This window comes from Xylocopa sonorina, chromosome 15 (assembly GCF_050948175.1).
Source record: "Xylocopa sonorina isolate GNS202 chromosome 15, iyXylSono1_principal, whole genome shotgun sequence".
NCBI classification, from domain to species: domain Eukaryota; kingdom Metazoa; phylum Arthropoda; class Insecta; order Hymenoptera; family Apidae; genus Xylocopa; species Xylocopa sonorina.
In genome coordinates, this window is record NC_135207.1 from 2,132,877 (window position 1) to 2,152,756 (window position 19,880).

The window sequence follows — 19,880 nt, forward strand, 5'->3', positions numbered from 1 at the left end:
GCATTCACGCAAAAATAGAAATATGTTTAATAATATTTTAATATTATCGTAATTTTTTTTTTATATTATCGAAGTAAGTATGTCATCACACACGCGCACACGGGTCATCGCATACAGACACATTCCATACGAGCTCAAGGATATAGTAATTTATGTTCACGATTAAAGCTGAAGGAAACTGTAAGAAGATAAATATCTACCATCCCTTTTTACCCTTTTTTCATTAAAAACTTACGATCGAGCTAATATCTACAACTAATGAATCTTTCTCAAAATATTTAACAAATAAATTGATCATTTTCCTGATGCAAAATACCAAAATTCATTCAACAGATCATAAAATATATACCTCAACTTATCTATATTAAAAGTTTCGAATTTTTTATTGCCACAAATTTGTTCGACCACTCGATTGTTCCGTTAGAAGTACATAATAATCACAACTAAAAAACTTTTTCAACTATGTACCCAGAGACAAGGATACAGTCGATAGTCTTTTCTTCGAAATTTAAAAACTAGCAGAGTTTAGGATAGAAATATCCTGGTGGTTAAAAAATTCTGTTATTTTCTTACATCCTTCAGCTCGAATCGTAGAAAGAGTTCCGCGAAATTGTTAACAACGACGATAAGGTTCTTAATTTTAGTCCTGCTCTCGACCAGCTAATTTACAAGTTTGTAGGTATCTGAGAATAAACCATAGATATTGCGAACATCGTGTTTCTTTGAAAAACGTTTCCCAACAGCTCGTGTTTCATAGCGCGTCGAATTTAGATGATAATTACAACTTTTATGCTAAACAGTCAACCATTAAGATACTGCCGAATTATACATGTTCGAGCAATTACAGGTAGGACAGAAAAAAAGACAAGAAATTATTGATACGCAGGTATCATACGTAAAGATTCTTACATAACTGTTCGCGTGTACTAAAAGTAAAAATCAGTTTCGTCGAAGAAGGTTTCTCATCATACGCCAATTTGTGTATCAATAATTCTTGAGTGTGAACAATCGTTTTTCCTCTAATTAATTCTGTTCTCTAGTAGTGTGTGTTACGGTTTCAGTATTTTTTTTTGTTACAGACATAAGCTGCATAATATATATATAATATATATATATTTGTATATATATAAAAAAAGAACTATCATAATAATATTTAATTAATAATGAATTAGTAAGTTTTATCTCTTTTTTTTTTCTATACTCTAAAAATACAAAACAATAAATTATCGTATAGTGCACGCACACATGTAAAACGCTTCCGTATTATGCAGTTATGTATAATAATAATACACATAATATATGTATATATATATACATATATATATACATATGCGTGTGTCAAGATGCGATCGTAGCTTCTCCAAGTGACGATCCGAATCGAGGCAGCGTTGGAATGTAAAAAATACTCGATAATTCGTTATGTATATGATTACAGATCGCAGCCACGTCGTGGAACCGTGCACGAATTGCAGGAGTAGAATCGTCAGGGTACTGTGCCTGTATGTACAACTATACATCTTGAAAGATTCGTGAAACAGAGAGACTGGACTCGTCGAGGGGCAGAGATAAGGGTTACGAGGTAAAGAGGCAACAAAAAACATGAGAGAACAGCGTCCTAGGAACTTCCACGTGGGTTGCAGAGGGGTACGGTTCGACGTGGGCGCAATCAGGACCCGTGCAAATCGAGGATCGGCAATTAACCGCTGGAGAATCGCCGCACGCGAGAACTTTGTCAAGACAAAATTTGTCTTGACAGAAATGTAGACTGTGGACATTGTATTTATGCAATATTTAAATATGGATTCGTTTCTACAGATAATTTCTCAAAAACCAGTGACGAATAATCTGTCATTTATGAGTCATGTGTACTCTCATCAGCTGAAGGACAATTTTTGCATACATCACAATGTATGAGTTTCGAAAATATTGCACGGTTTTAGTATATGGATGACTTGATAACGACAAGAATATGGACAATTGTGTAAGAAAAGTCACTCATGGGTATATAAACGCATAAATATCCGCAATCTACTCATAAAACGTGTATCGTAGACTAAAACAGACTTGTGCATCCAGGACCTGTGCTCTGATATGTCTATTAAATTTAGGAGAAATTGTTTAGGTAGAAGTATATTCCATATATTCCATAATGGGCCAAGAAATGGGCCTAGCAGTAGAGGATACCATACATAGAAAGGTGAAATAGAATATTCTCGATACAATTGTCATAGAAATATGACATGATCCTAGAATCCTAGTCAAAAGACGTACATTCCAAATAATTACTGCAAAACTGACGAAATTAAGTACTGCTGTGGTAGTTGCAGCAGTGTGCGTTTCTGAATTCATATTCCAATGCTACATTCTGAACTATAGTAAAGAATACCAACATAGAGTATTCAAGACTTTGCTGAGAAACTTTATGCCTGAGGAAATAACGCAAACACATATCAAATGTGAGCCTCAAGTATCGTACCTGATATCCTTTAGTATAATTTAAATATAATGTAGTAAAAAAGGCTTTGCTGAGAAGCTTAATGCCTGAGGGAATAAAGCAAACACATATCAAATGTGAGCCTCAAGTACCATACCTGATATCCTTTAGTATAATTAAAATATAATGTAGTAACAAAGGCTTTGCTGAGAAGCTTTATGCCTGAGAGAATAAAGCAAACATATATCAAATGTAAGCCTCAAGTACCATACCTGATATCCTTTACTATAATCAAATATAATGTCAAATATAATCAAATATAATTACTATAATCAAATACACGTAGCACATTATAATCATCTCACCCATTGGTTTGTTTAAAAATTTCAGTTATGCCATTGCACAGAGCACCAGTTGCACAAGCCTGGACCAAACAGCGCAGAGAAATCATTCTAAAAAGCGAAAGCGACTTCCACAAGTCGAGAATCCATAGCAACTTGAAGAAATCGCTGGATTCGAGTGATTCCCGTGTTCTCCGGCGGCGTGTTCATCGTTGCTCGACTTCCGACATGCACTCGATACGAATCGAAGAAACGGGGGATCGTCTTGCGTAGGACACAATGCGTTAACGGACAGACATAAATAAAAACGATGAAGAAGAGAAACGTAAGTAAATTCTACCGCGCCTTGACGCGCGGGAATACCTTTCTTTTCTTTTTTCTATTTTTTGTGGGTTTTTTTTCCTTTTTTTTTTTCTTTTGTCGCAGGAGGCGCATTTTCGAGTTACCAACGGGGAATTTCTTTTCTTACACACATACGTATTATATCTTCAATGCTGTTTCTTGCTTTTTGATATATCATACATATACATATATATACATCTATGTATATATATATATGTATACGTTTTCTTTTGCTGTTAAAATTCTCATAGATCGGTGTGCCCCAGGACGCGGCACACCGTCTGTTCCTAAGTGTCCGATCGAGATTCTAGCATCTCCACAAGGAAATCGTCGATGGGGACGTCGCCGATTATTTTGAAGAAGAACAGGTACTCCAGGCACTTCAGTCCGATCGACCGGATGGCTGGCAGGCGCAGTAACAGCTTCGCGAATCTTCCTGCGTCGTCTGGCCAGGCAACACGGCAATAACCCTCCAAAGCTGCGTAGATCTTCTCGCGAAGTTGTGTCACTTGCTGGATGGATTTCAGTCCTCGAACTTCGGGGTTGAAGAGTATTATGGATCTGTTCGCAATTAAATCGTCGTTAATTTCACTTCTAAGGCTATTTCCTTTAAAGAATTGCACGCGAGTCGGTTGAGACTCTGAATACGACTTTTGTATACAACGTGAGAAATTCTGAAGGCACGTTAAGATGTCCAGAGATAGGTTTGGGGATTCTAGCAGGTGCAGCGAGAATTGTATTAGTCATATTAGTCATTGCGAGGATTCCAGGTACACGACGAGGACTTTGGAGGTACGGTTGGAGATTCTGAAGACGTAGTGCGAATTCTAGAGGCATTGTGCGGGTTCTGTAGACATGGTCGAGTGTTTTAAGAAGCTTTCGAGGAGATCTCTGTGCCACTGTGGGGACTCTAAAAATATAGCGGAGAATTCTGGTAAAGCGGTTTGGTAATTTTGCAGGAATGATAGACATTCTAAAGGTACGAGAGAAAATTTAAAATCTATAATGGAAGTTTTTAGAACATGGCAAAAACCTTTAAGAGCATTATAATAAAATTTCAAGAAACATTACAAATTGTCGATAGTATTCTAAGATATTCTGAAGGCATGAGACTAATTATTAGAAACACTAGAAATTCCAAAGAAGAATGGATGGTTCCAAAGACGTTGTTGGGATGTGAAAAATGTGATAGCAATACGCTCAACAGCTTCCAGCAGTCAACTGATCTCACGCAAACTGTAAGAACAAAAGATTCCTAACGAAGGAGAAGAAATAACGGAATAACGAGGGACAACGAAAGAAAGTGTGCACGCGACGCATCGAGCTGGTGCTCGCGAATAAATATCTTTCTAAAAATAATCGCTGCTCACCTCAGACAACCAAGCTCGGTCCTGTCCATCTTCATTTCGCGCATTTTCGAAACAAGCTCCGACAGCACTCTGTCGAATATCGTGCCCACGCCAGCCTGCTGCGCCGAGTTACGGTTGACGGTGATCCCCGTCGCCAGCACGATACCGTCCTTCACGTCGATGGAACGGTGGGAAAAGGAGGCAATCAGCAACTCGTTCCAGCCGGCCCTGAGCAGAAGTACCTGATCCCCCAGTGGCAACGACGTAAAATGCGGGATGTGTTTTGCCCATGCTACCAGCTGGAACAGCTGTTTGTTCGTGGCGTTGCAAATGTGCGACACTGCATTCTGTGCATTGCAAGAGATGCCGAATTAATCGGAGGAGCGTTTTCGTGGAACGGCGGCGAGCACCGATCCACGAAAAATCAGATCGCGTCGCCGTTGTTCACCAAGAGGAGGGGAAAGAAGTTAGATGCGTTTCTCGAGGTGCGTCTACCAATTATTCTGCTGCTTGCTACTTGCAAAATGCCGTGTCTACACAAGTGAACATTTCATTACTTTATTTTTGCTTAAAATCTGAATAATCAGAAACCTCTGTATACAATTCTGAATGTATAATATCAATAACTTTTTATTAATATCTTAGAAACTAATAAATACTGGAAGATCAATTTTTAGATCTGAGACCCATCTACTCTTTCTTACCATTTTTTTTAAATTTCAAAGCGATCAGGAAATGAATTCTATTCAGAAGAATATCCAAGATTGAAGTTTTTTGAATTTATAAGATTTAGTGTGTACCATGTGATGATTTATCAGAGAAAAATACGGATCAATTTGGATAAATGTAACATTGATAAACTAAATTTATCCGTTACTCCTTATAATTGGAGAAAAATACTTGGAATTATTTTTGAGACGCTTCTTAACATGGAAAAAAAGACTGTGACTCTGTGAAATTGTTAAAGAACGTTCTAAATTACTCTGAAGAGTATTTACCGAAGCATACACGACTCGAGCAGCTTTTTAATTCGCATTACGCGACGAAACAGTCACACCAGATAGCCACTAAAGGACATCTGGAAACGAGTTCAATTCATTCACCCGTCCGGGTCCAATGACAAATTGATTTCGTCCCGAGACAGATGTGCAATATCTAAATCTGTCGTTTCATTCTTATTAGCCTCTCTGTGTATCATGTTCCGTTGCAATAAATTATTACATTTATTACAACTTTCAAAATTAACACATTAATTATAATTTACTTTCGAGAATTCTTTGAATTCAACCAGATAAGAATTCAGTGAGAGATGGTAAACGTGCAATGCACACCTTCATATAATTACATAATATGTTTCTTCATATGTAATTTGTTAATTTTTTGTTCCACTAAAATATAATATTATCTACCATTTTGTTTATAAATTTGGAAACTATTATTGTGATTTATATTTTGCATATGATATGAACTGTAACTAACCATATAATGTACTATATACATTATACTATTCTGGAATGTAATATTAATAAATTAAATATTATATAAATTAAATATTAATTCCAGTCTTAGAAATGTGCAATGTCTGAATCTGTTCGTTTTAGCCTCTCTGTGTATCATGTTCCGTTGCAATAAATTATTACATTTATTACAACTTTCAGAATTAATACATTTATTACAATTTACCTTCGATAATTCTTTGAATTCAACATTTTAACCCTTTGACTACACAACATTACACAACATGTTTCTTTATATATAATTCGTTAATTTTTTGTTCCACTAAAATATTATCTATTATCTTGTTTATAAATTTGGAAAGCATTACTGTAATTTAAGTTTTTCATACGATATAAACTATAACTAACTATATAATATAATATATACATTATACTACTTTGGAATGTAATAGTATAAATTAAATATTAATTCCAGTCGTAGAAATGTGCAATGTCTAAATCTGTCGTTTCATTCTTATTAGCCTCTCTGTGTATTACGTTTCGTTGCAATAAATTAATACATTTATTACAATTTACCTTCGAGAATTCTTTGAATTCAACGAGATGAAAATCCAGCGAGAGATGGTAAACGTGCAATGCATACCCTCATATAATTACACAACATGTTTCTTTATATCTAATTTGTTAATTTTTTGTTCCACTAAAGTATTATCTACCATCTTGTTTATAAATTTGGAAAGCATTATTGTAATTTAAGTTTTTTGTGGTTTGAACTGTAACTAATTATTTAATGTACTACATACATTATACTACTCTGGAATATGATAGCATAAATTAAATATTAATTCCAGTCTTAGTCAGAAATGTAATGTAACGCTCATAACTTTCTGTTGAGTGTAATAAAGTTTGTTACAGTCGAGGAGCGATGTTAATGAACACGAAAGATTGACCAGAGAAATAAGAAACAAAATAGGTCGTGTATACATGATAATCGAAGGGAAATTAGTGACTCTAGGGTGAACAAGTAACTAACTATACAATGTACTACATACATTATACTACTCTGGAATATGGTAGCATAAATTAAATATTAATCCCAGTCTCAGAAATGTAATGTAACGCTCATAACTTTTTGTTACACGTAATGAAACTTTGCTAAAGTCGAGGGGCGATGTTAATGAACACGAAAGATTGACCAGACAAATAATAAACAAAATAAGTCGTGTATACGTGATAATCGAAGGGAAATTAGTGACTCCAGGGTGAACAAGTAACTAACTATACAATGTACTACATACATTATACTACTCTGGAATATGATAGCATAAATTAAATATTAATCCCAGTCTCAGAAATGTAATGTAACGCTCATAACTTTTTGTTACACGTAATGAAACTTTGCTAAAGTCGAGGGGCGATGTTAATGAACACGAAAGATTGACCAGACAAATAATAAACAAAATAAGTCGTGTATACATGATAATCGAAGGGAAATTAGTGACTCTAGGGTGAACAAGTAACTAACTATACAATGTACTACATACATTATACTACTCTGGAATATGATAGCATATATTAAATATTAATCCCAGTCTCAGAAATGTAATGTAACGCTCATAACTTTTTGTTACACGTAATGAAACTTTGCTAAAGTCGAGGGGCGATGTTAATGAACACGAAAGATTGACCAGACAAATAATAAACAAAATAAGTCGTGTATACGTGATAATCGAAGGGAAATTAGTGACTCCAGGGTGAACAAGTAACTAACTATACAATGTACTACATACATTATACTACTCTGGAATATGGTAGCATAAATTAAATATTAATTCCAGTCTTAGTCAGAAATGTAATGTAACGCTCATAACTTTCTGTTGAGTGTAATAAAGTTTGTTACAGTCGAGGAGCGATGTTAATAAATATGAAAGATTGACTAGAGAAATAAGAAACAAAATAGGTTGTGTATACATGATAATCGAAGGGAAATTAGTGACTCTAGGGTGAACAATCGACGGCGTGAACTGTTCCAATCGTACCATTTCCTGCTTCTTTTATTTCTTTCTTTCTTTACCTTCCTTCCCTATTAATATTTACCTCGTAATTACCCTGCTGCTCCATTTTGCACTCGACCCGTTTCTCGGCCTCCAGGATACGCTCGATCGGCATGTCCGCGTGCAAACTGCTGGTGCTCTCCACCTCGCTCTGATCCCTTTCCTTGGTACGCTGACGTTCCTCCTGGACTGCCTCTCTCTTCATGCCCATCGCGAGGCATTTCTGGTATCTGCAATACTGACATCGATTTCTCTGCCGTTTGTCGATTATGCAGGACTTCTCCTCGCGACACGCATACGACAGGTCCTTGCGTACGGTCCTCTTGAAGAAACCCTTGCAGCCCTCGCAGCTGGAACGAACAAAATATATAATCAGCTGGTTGACACGATTGAGTAATTAACGCGCGACGTGTGTGTTAAAAGTGTAGTCAGTTTCTGTTGAGATAATTAAATATTTTAAGAAACAATTACGACAAGCGACACATTCTTTTCTTTTCTCAATTGAATTGTCCAACATTATTGTTATAGTTAATGCGTTATGAGTTAATTGCGTATATTTATGTGAATTTATAATTTTACAAATATTGTCAGAGGAATAGCTGTTCTTAGTAAAAGAATGTTTAACTTTTTTTAATGTTATAATGCGTAAAAATAATAATTTAGATGTTTCATTTATTTCTATTTATTATTTGCAAATGTACGTTTATTAATCTCAGAGCTTCGTTTATTTAAATCTGTTGAGAAATAAGTAATTCATATAACTATTTCTGCATATATACCTATTTATATCAACAAAGCCACACTAATTCTTCCCAGTACACATTACATATATATAATTTTCAGTATTGAAGCAACAATAGAATTGCATTAATAATTTAGATGTTTCATATATTTCTGTTTACCATCTGCAAATATACATTTATTAATCTCAGAGCTTTGTTTATTTAAATCTGTTGGGAAATAAGTAATTCGTATAACTATTTATGCATATATACATATTTATATCAACAAAGCCACACTAATTCTTGCCAATATATATTATATAATTTTCCATACTAAAACAACAATGGAATCGCATTAATAATTTAGATATTTCATATATTTCTGTTTACCATCTGCAAATGTAGGTTTATTAATCTCAGAGCTTTGTTTATTTAAATCTGTTGGGAAATAAGTAATTTGTATAATTATTTATGCATATATACATATTTATATCAACAAAGCCACACTAATTCTTGCCAATATATATTATATAATTTTCCATACTAAAACAACAATAGAATTGCCCAAAATTTCAGTTAACCAAGCATTTCCAACAAGCATAGAGTATTACTATTGTAATTAATAAATTCGTGTCTGGTTAATTTTCATTCAAATGAAACTGCACTGATAGCTTATTGGTAAAGACACTCGAGTTAATCAAGCATTTACTATTCAATCCCAACAAGCATAGACTACTACTATTGTAACTGTTAAATTTGTACCTTGTTAATTTTCATTCGAATGAAGCTGCATCGATAATTTATTGGCAAAGACGCTCGATAGTCGATCGACGAGATAAATAAATATTCCCTGTACCACAATCTTGCGTGCAAAAGAAACTTTCGAATAAAGTTGGGACGCGATCAGGCAAAATTCACGAGCATCAACGCGCGAACGATGAATCACCCAGGCGGCGACACTGACTCGTATTTCGTAAAGCAGTTCGTTCGCACGTTTCATCCCCGCCATTGCACAGGCAAAAGACTAATCCCAACGGTTCCTTGAATAAAGCAGCTCGTTGGTTTACGATTTCTCTGCCCTGCTCGGAGACAATCGAAAGTTACAGGCCGCGTACATCACTCGACGCGAGGAAAGTAATGGAATCGCGTGTTTGGACTTTGCTCCCACACAATGGCGATCGTTATTGTCCAATAATTCCATCGACTGGTTTAATAACACGATCCGTTTTTTCGACGGAAGGTAGCTGCTGACGGTTACTGTTTTAGAGACAAAGGAATCTTTCGCATTTCGTTCTGGTCGAGAGTTATGCTAACCCAAGTGCATAGTTTCATAGAGTAGAATCACGATGGCGACTGCTGCGTTTTAATGATAATAGTTTTTAATAAAATATTAACGTTTGTTGCGATACTGAATTTATTTACCCGTAGAACATCTTTATTGCTGCAATAAGGAATTAAATAGAATAAAAAATGATAGAATAGAAACAAATAGTCAGTGCAGATGTGGAATTATAGATAACCAAATTAATGCAAGTCGATCCTTTTGCGAAATTCGTTTATATGTAGACCATCTTATAAAATAAAAAGAGAGAAAGAACAGTGAAATTGAAAAAAATTGATTTTAGGCGTATGAATATACAAGATAAACAAATGTTTAGAATTGCATTTAATGATAATAGTTTTTAATAAAATATTAACGTTTGTTACGATACTGAATTTATTTATTCGTAGAACATCTTTATTGCTGCAATAAGGAATTAAATAGAATAAAAAATGATAGAATAGAAACAAATAGTCAGTGCAGATGTGGAATTATAGATAACCAAATTAATGCAAGTCGATCCTTTTGCGAAACTCGTTTGTATGTAGATCATCTTATAAAATAAAGAGAGAAAGAGAACAGTGAAATGATATATAACTTAAATAAGAAAAAAAAAATTGATTTTAGGCGTATGAATATATAAGATAAACAAATGTTTAGAATTGCAGGATATAACATTCGTCTTTAACACGTTGACGCACATTTTTCACTACAATCGCCTTCAAAAACACTTTTTTTTTCGATTGTTTATGACTGCCAGATAAAATCGGGTGTAAATTGCATTTTTGCAAGTGAAAATTGTCACATTTGGCCACAGTTTTTCCCAACAAATTTTCGACGGCTATAATCGTCATTTTTTCTGCATTTGCTCTATTAGTTCAAAATGATTCCTATAAATAAAAATGTGTTAATAAGTGTAAACTTAAGACAAGAAAATTAATTTGAAACAAAATTACCACTTGTAATTTATTTTGTATATAAGATAGTAAAGATGAAATAAAAATTGATTCAGGATACAAATTACATACATACAAGAAAGCATTATACATGATAAGATTCGAAGCATTCTGGACACAACGGTGGCTTATGCGGACAAGTTTTACATCTATACGACGTTTCTTTCCTGATTCGCTTGCTCGAACATTGTCTGCAACGTAGAAAATAAGTTTTACGCGGATAATCAACAGGTGGAGCAATCTTTTCCAAGAAATGTTGTTGTGCACAACTTGTGGATGCCAATGGCGATGAATGCATTTGTTGCGGTCGACCACGCCTGGACGTTGATGCCGCCAAATTCTTTCCAGAAATCTCAGTATTAGGCAGTGCGATCAATGATTGTATGAGCAAATCTCTAAACTCTAGGAATTTCGTTGACTTATGAAGCTGTCGATAGATAAAATAGGAATTCCAAACGCACAGGTCTAAAAGATGAAACAGAAGTTTTTTGTACCATCGAATGGATTTTCGTGGCGACGAATAATAGGAAATCATTTGATCACATCTGTCAACTCGTGACATATTCAAATTGTATTCAGCTATATCATTTGGTTTCCTCTTGTCGTGTCCAAATCTGTTAGCAACTTCCACCATTTCCGGATGATGATTCGTCGTTATGGACAGAACGTCCCGTTTATCTCGCCACTTCGATACATAAATTTGACCTTGTCTACGCCATATGTGTTCGCCCTTTTTCAACTGTTTTGTTGTCACTTCCTTTGGATTACCTTTTCTACTGAAACGAAGCATTCCAGTTGTGTGTGTTTTATATTTTAGCAGCTCTTTTGACAGTTTGACACTGTTGTAAAAATTGTGCATAAAGAGATGATGTCCTTTACTCAAATATGGCTGCATTAACCGTAAGACAAGACTTGTTGTTGATCTTTCCTGCGCGTTTTCTGATTTTCCTTGGTAAATTTCAACATTCAGAACATATCCGTCTGGCGTATTAAGGTGAAATAGTTTTATGCCATATTTTGCTTTTTTTCCTTTTAAATACTGTCGGAAACTTGTTCGACCTCCAAACAACAAAAGGGGTTCATCCAATGAAAGTGCTTTTGACGGTGAATATGCTGCTTGAAAATTACAGAGAATTGGCTGGAGTATGGAGTTAATTTTTTCTAATTTGTGGGTATTATTTTCAACAGGATTTCCAGTGTAATGTCCATTGATGCATCGTAGCAGCTCTTCAAAACGGCGACCCTTCATAGTGTACGGAAATATTGGTGTATAGTAAAGAGGATGATCAGTAAACAAGTGTCGAATGGAAGGAGCCTTTTTCTGACCTTGAAGTAAGCAAAGACCCAAGAATTGTAGTAGCTCTTTCTCATCTGTTTCAATGAAATTAATCTTTGAGGTATTTTCTGTAACAGCTTGCTTGGTTTCAAGCAAATGCTTTCCATAATAATTTGTGCAACTAACAAGCCTCTCGACTATATTCCTTGAAAACAGCTGATCAAAAATGTCTCTCGCACTGGAATTCTTATCAGCATTCATTTTAATGCCGCATTCACTATCGTAAGCAAATTCAATCAATTTCTCTTTGTTATCGTACCACAAATCGTCGATAATTCGCTTATTTTCTGTCGTTGCTGGTGAACAACTTGCACCATCGCTACCAGCAAGGTCATCGATATCTTCAGTGTCTTCGTCTTCAGATGACATTATCAAACGCTTCTGCTTTCGACGTTGATTTGCAAGAAAGTCTGCCTCATTGTCGTCAGTGAAAGAGTCTGCTTCAGTATCGGATTCTTCGACAGGAGGACTCTGATCGTCGTCAATATCACTGTCACGTAATATTTTCTCATTATTTTTCGCGTACATCCCAGGAAAGGCCATTTTAGTGGTTAAAATTTTTCTAAACACAGCGAAAAATATATACATTTGTACACATGCACTCATAGTAACATCAAAACAAATATTTTTACTAATTTATGAAAAAGTAGAATGTAAAATTAGCCGATGGAGGAAGTACACAAGTGTCAATACGTGTAATAATAGTATAATATAAAAGAGAATTATGTAAATATTAAGAAACCGTAATTCTCAAAATATTAAGAAACATAAACGTTGTATACTGAAAAAGACTTAAATGCAAACTGAAACATGTATGCATTTTTAGTATTCTTTTATAATTTACATACACACTGATGTGTTAATATGTGTAATAATAGTACAATATAAAAGAGAATTATGTAAATATTAAAAAACCATAATTATTAAAATATTAAGAATGCATAATCATTATATACTGAAGAAGACTTAAATGCAAACTGAAACGTTTATGCATTCTTAGTATTCTTTTATAATTTACATACACACTGATGTGTCAATATGTGTAATAATAGTATAATATAAAAGAGAATTATGTAAATATTAAGAAACCGTAATTCTCAAAATATTAAGAACACCTAAACGTTATATGCTGAGAAGGACTTAAATGCAAACTGAAACATTTATGCATTCTTAGTATTCTTTTATAATTTACATACACACTGATATGTTAATATGTGTAATAATAGTATAATATAAAAGAGAATTATGTAAATATTAAAAAACCATAATTGTTAAAATATTAAGAATGCATAATCATTATATACTGAAGAAGACTTAAATGCAAACTGAAACGTTTATGCATTCTTAGTATTTTTTTATAATTTACATACACACTGATATGTCAATATGTGTAATAATAGTATAATATAAAAGAATATTATGTAAATATTAAAAGATTCTTAAAATATTAAGAATGCATAATCGTTATATACTGAAGAAGACTTAAATGCAAACTGAAACATTTATGCATTCTTAGTATTCTTTTATAATTTACATACACACTGATGTGTCAATATGTGTAATAATAGCATAATATAAAAGAGTATTATTTAAATATTAAAAACCCGTAATACTTAAAATATTAAGAACACCTAAACGTTATATGCTGAGAAGGACTTAAATGCAAACAGAAACATTTATGCATTCTTAGTATTCTTTTATAATTTACATACACACTGATGTGTCAATATGTGTAATAATAGTATAATATAAAAGAATATTATGTAAATATTAAAAAATTCTTAAAATATTAAGAATGCATAATCGTTATATACTGAAGAAGACTTAAATGCAAACTGAAACGTTTATCCATTCTTAGTATTCTTTTATAATTTACATACACACTGATGTGTTAATATGTGTAATAATAGTATAATATAAAAGAGAATTATGTAAATATTAAAAAACCATAATTCTTAAAATATTAAGAATGCATAATCATTATATACTGAAGAAGACTTAAATGCAAATAGAAAAGTTTATGCATTCTTGGTATTCTTTTATATTATACCATTATAAATTTACGTACACACTGATACGTGTGTACATATTCTGTCAACTAATTTTACTTTTTTATTTATTCAACTTTCAGAAGACAATTAATCTGTTTTCACTTAATTCATGAAGAATACTTACAAAATAAATGGTTCGTCTTCACAGAAACACACACCTTTCGACTACGCGAACTGAAATGGACTAAAACTTTTGGTACGATCATTGTCTCTGGCGTGATCGACTGTTATAGCAGTCATTTGTCTCAAGATACTCAAATGTTTCGAAGCGGTAGGGCACGAGAAGCCGCAAAAAGGAAAAAAAAGGACAACTAATACGCCGTCTGGCATGCTATCACTTTTTTTCTAGATGCGTTACTCAATAATTTAGCAAGTGTGTGTGTTGGTACACTTCGTACTAACGCTGTTCTTTTTTTATTGATTTAAAACATGCACAACGGCTGTAGCCGTCATTTGCGTACATATCGCCAAGGATCTGACGGCTATAGACGTCATTTGCGTCAACGTGTTAATATAATTATTAAACCTATGAATATGTGATTCGATGATTCATAAAGATTCAGATCTTACACGTAAAGTGTATTATAAAATAATTCTCGAGATAAAAATTTGCTGAATGCATTTCACGGTTCAGTTTAAACGCGGAATATAACTTTGTTCTGCGTAGCGTGAAGTTAAAGGCAGAGTTAAAGGCATTCATTACACTTCCGCACTGAAATTGTGAATTCGTATATTCATGACTTTAGCACGAGTTGCATAATTATTCATTCATAGGAAATATAAACGCAGAAAATGTGGGTATATCATATGAAGATATTAAAGTATGGAAAATAGCGTGCAATTGTAATTAATTTTTTCAAGCATGGAATATTTGTATAAGGATCTGCAGTGGTTTAATTCCGTGCAGATTATTATTAGTAAATTTGTAATTAGAAACTAGCGTAAAAATTAATTATTAACAGGTTATTATTAAGAACTCTTGGAATTTGTAATCTCGTTGAAATATAATTCCAATAACAACTGTAAAAATTTTCTCTTCTCTTCTAGTGATGAATTTGCAAAGATTGACCAGATATGATAAAATTAAATAAAGTAGTTAACTTCACCATTTTGGTTCAAAATATAGCAATCCTATTTTGTTGCATTAATTCATAGATAAAAAATAAACGCCTCGCCGTCCCAGTTCTTCAATTTCTTCCAAATTAGCTCATTAAAGATCAACGTTGCATCCGCATTTGAACGCGCTAGATTTAATTTGCAATTCCATACTCAGATACTTTACATTATCAAATAACACTTAATCAAGCAAATAAAATTGTATCAAACGCAACTTCTTATTCTCTAATCGCTCAATCATATTTCACACGTGAAATATAATAATCATTAATAAAAATAAAAAAAGCAGCTACATAAATAAACTAAATTTACAGATCCCATTTCCTAACTTCAACCCAACTGATCCAACAGTTATTCCAAACAATGCGCTAATAAATAAGCATATTTCTAGACATTTGAACTCGCAACATTTAATTTGCAATTCCGTACTCATATGCTTTACAATATCGAATAACACTTAATCAAGCAAATAAAATTGTATCAAACGCAACTCTTTATTTTCTAATCCCTCAATCGTATTTCATACGTGAAATACAATAACCATTGATTACAATAAAAAAAAGAAGTTACATAAATAAATTAAATTTACAGATCTAATTTCTCAACTTCAGCTCAGCTGAAGACAAACAATGCACTAATAAATATGCATATTTCTAGACATTTGAACCCGCAACATTTAATTTGCAATTTCATATTCACACTATTGAACAACATTTAATCAAGCAAATAAAATTGTATCAAACGCAATTTCTTACTCTTTAATCCCTCAATCGTATTTCACGTAGGAAATACAATAACCATTAATTGTAATAAAAGAAGAAAAAAGAAAAACAGGTACACAAATAAACTAAATTTACAGATCGCATTTCCCAACTTCAGCCCAGCTGATCCAACAGTTATTCCAAACAATGCACTAATAAATAAGCATATTTCTAGACATTTGAACTCGCAACATTTAATTTGCAATTTTGTATTCGCACTATTGAACAACATTCAATCTAGCAAATAAAATTGTATCAAACGCAACTTCTTACTCTCTAATCCCTCGATCGTATTTTACATGTGTAATAGAATAACCATTAAACACAATAAAAAAAAAAGAAAAAAAAGCAGCTACATAAATAAACTAAATTTACAGATCCCACTTCCCAGCTGATCCAACAGTTATTCCAAACAATGCGCTAGTAAATAAGCATATTTCTAGACAGAGGTGGCTAATCAATCACAAGCGTTGATCCACAACAGTTTGTCAGAGGGCTCTGGTGCGTCTCTCCTCGACGAGGCTAACGAGGACGATAAATACCGAATAAAATCGAGGCGCACAGCTCGAGGGGCCGCCTAAATTCCCAAGCGACGCGGACAATCTTTCCACTTTCCGTTGTCGTTAAGCTCCCGATGACGGGCGGCCGTTTTGGAGGCTCGTTTTTAAAATTGGAACCACTCCAGAAACGACTGCGACATTCCGCGAATAGGAATTTATTTTCGTTACAGCCGCGCACAACATCGCGGCTGTTTTCGATGCAGCTCCCAGGGCACCTTTCTCTTGCGTCCATTTTTTTAATAGCCACCAAGCTTTCTCTTAAGCGTTTACGCTTCGAATTACTAAATTAAACGAAATGCATTTCTTTATTTGTCGTTAATCGTCGTTAGAGATGATTCGAACTGCAAATTGTCTCGTCTCGTTGATTTTGAAAGACCAACGAGAGAATATGAACGATAAAATGGTTAATATCGGTACTCGTGATTAATTTTGTGAGATTCTGTACTTCTTAAAATGTAATTTATCGTTAGAGTATACGTAACTTTAATTGGAAAAGGATATCTAGAGGTTATGAGAATTTTTGCATAATTATTGTCAGAGTATACAATTAGTATTTTCGTCAGCACTTCGTCTTTATAATTCGAAAGTAAAATCAAATGATCAAAAATCAATTAGAAGTAGTAATTTATCGTTAAAATATATGTAACTTTAATTAGAAAAGGAATATATCAGATATTTAAAGATTATGAGAATTTTTGCATAATTATCGTCAGAGTACACAATTAGTACTTTCGTCAGTATTTTGTCTCTATAATTCAAAAGAAAATTCAAATTATTGTTAGAATATATGTAACTTTAATTATAAAAGGAACACATTGGATATTTAGAGATTGTGAGAATTTTCGCATATGTAATTATCGTTAGAATACACAATTAATACTTTCGTCGTCACTTTGTCTTTATAATTTAAAAGAAAAATCGAATTAGTTATTTAGTTTAGTTAGAAGTAGTAATTTATCGTTAGAATATATGTAATTGCAATTAGAAAAGAAATATATTGAATATCTATAGATTGTGAGAATTTTTGCATAATTATCGTCAGAGTACACAATTAGTACTTTCGTTAGTATTTTGTTTCTATAATTCAAAAGAAAAATTAAATTATCGTTGGAAACAGTAATTTATCGTTAGATTATATGTAACTTTAATTAAAAAAGGAATATATTGGATATCTATAGATTGTAAGAATTTTCGCATATGTAATTATCGTCAGAGTGCACAATTAATACTTTCGTCAGTATTTTGTCTCTATAATTCAAAAGAAAAATCAAATTATCGTTAAAAATAGTAATTTATCGTTCGAATATACGTAACTGTAATTAGAAAAGGAATGTATTCGATATCTAGAATATTTAAAGATTATGAGAATCTTTACATAATTATCGTCAGAGATCAATAATTTGTCTTTATAATTCGAAATTATCGTTAGAAGTAGTAATTTATCGTTAGAATACATGTAACTTGAATTAAAAAAGTAATATATTGGATATCTATAGATTGTGAGAATTTTCGCATATGTAATTATCGTCAAAGTACACAATTAGTACTTTTGTCAATATTTTGTCTCCATAATTCGAAAGAAAATTTTAAAAATCGTTAGAAGTAGTAATTTATCGCTAGAATATATGTAACATTAATTATAAAAGGAATGTATTAGATATTTAGAGATTGTGAGAATTTCTGCTTATGTAATTATCGTCAGAGTGCACAATTAATACTTTCGTCAGTATTTTGTCTCCATAATTCGAAAGAAAAATCAAATTATAAAAAGGAATATATTCGATATCTAGGATATTTAAAGATTTTGAAAATTTTTGCATACTTATCGTCAGAGATCAATAATTTGTCTCTATAATTCGAAATTATCGTTAGAAGTAGTAATTTATCGTTGGAATACATGTAACTTGAATTAAAAAAGTAATATATTGGATATCTATAGATTGTAAGAATTTTCGCATATGTAATTATCGTCAGAGTATGCAATTAGTACTTTCGTTAGTATTTTGTCTCTATAATTCAAAAGAAAAATCAAATTATCGTTAAAAATAGTAATTTATCGTTCGAATATACGTAACTGTAATTAGAAAAGGAATATATTCGATATCTAGAATATTTAAAGATTATGAAAATTTTTGCATAATTATCGTCAGAGATCAATAATTTGTCTCTATAATTCGAAATTATCGTTAGAAGTAGTAATTTATCGTTAGAATATATGTAACTTTAATTATAAAAGTAATATACTGGATATCTATAGATTGTAAGAATTTTCGCATATGTAATTATCGTCAAAGTACGCAATTAGTACTTTCATCAGTACTTTGTCTTTATAATTCAAAAGAAAAATCGAATTATCGACATAAGAATATTGACGAGGGCCACGCGATGGAACTTCTGGACCACCGTCGAAGTCGTTTGATGTCGTTCGGTTTACAGGAAAGGCAAATACGTCTGACACGAGACACGCCAGGAGATGACTCGCGTACCGCGAACCAAAGTTCCTGCATCGGAAACGCGCAAAGACCTTCGATATCCGCTTACGAAAAACATCGATAATGAACACACTGCGCTCGCCTTTCATCTATCGATATTCTTAATGCTTTCGCATGCGCGTCAAACTAACCTGTAACCGATTTTTATAATCTTTCAATACAGTTAACCCTCCTATGGCTAGTAACTAGATATGTTTATAGAAACATGCCAGCTTATCTAGTACTCAGGGAAGAAACTTTAGACGAAGACGAACCGATGGAATTAATTGATGCACCCGCCTCAAATGCATTGGTAAACGAAAATAAGGATAATAAATGGGCCCCAAATCTCGATCTACAAGATGTGAAAAAAGGGCTAAATTTGGCTAAAGAATTAGAACTTCATTTCATTTGAAACTGATCAGTCAACGGTGCGCAGCGCAAAGTTTCAAAGAGAGTCAAGAAATTGCTTAGCTCCCTATAGAGAGGTTTTAGTAGAGTTAGAAAAAGAAGCTACAATTGAAAACCATTGTGAAAATGAACTAAGCGAGGAAAACATTTTACCCGTTCAAAGAAGACGAGTTAGGCGACTTATATCCGACAGCGAGG

General features: G+C 33.1%; 2 protein-coding genes across 6 annotated transcripts in view; both read right to left on the bottom strand.

The window, feature by feature from the left end:
• Nucleotides 1-19,880, bottom strand: part of La (La autoantigen-like) — a 164,930-nt gene that overhangs the window by 17,546 nt on the left and 127,504 nt on the right. The window lies entirely within an intron of this gene.
• Nucleotides 2,979-19,880, bottom strand: part of Usp (retinoid X receptor ultraspiracle) — a 92,049-nt gene continuing 75,147 nt past the window's right edge. For 2 of the 3 annotated variants that reach the window (XM_076907355.1, XM_076907354.1), the window contains exons 4-6: nt 8,021-8,327; nt 4,488-4,813; nt 2,979-3,678 (exon numbers count right to left, since the gene is read on the bottom strand). In XM_076907355.1, coding sequence (XP_076763470.1) covers nt 3,405-3,678; nt 4,488-4,813; nt 8,021-8,327 — 907 coding nt within the window. In that variant the 3' untranslated portion in view covers nt 2,979-3,404. The remainder of the gene's footprint in view (nt 3,679-4,487; nt 4,814-8,020; nt 8,328-19,880) is intronic. The other variant, XM_076907356.1, reaches the window with a different exon arrangement.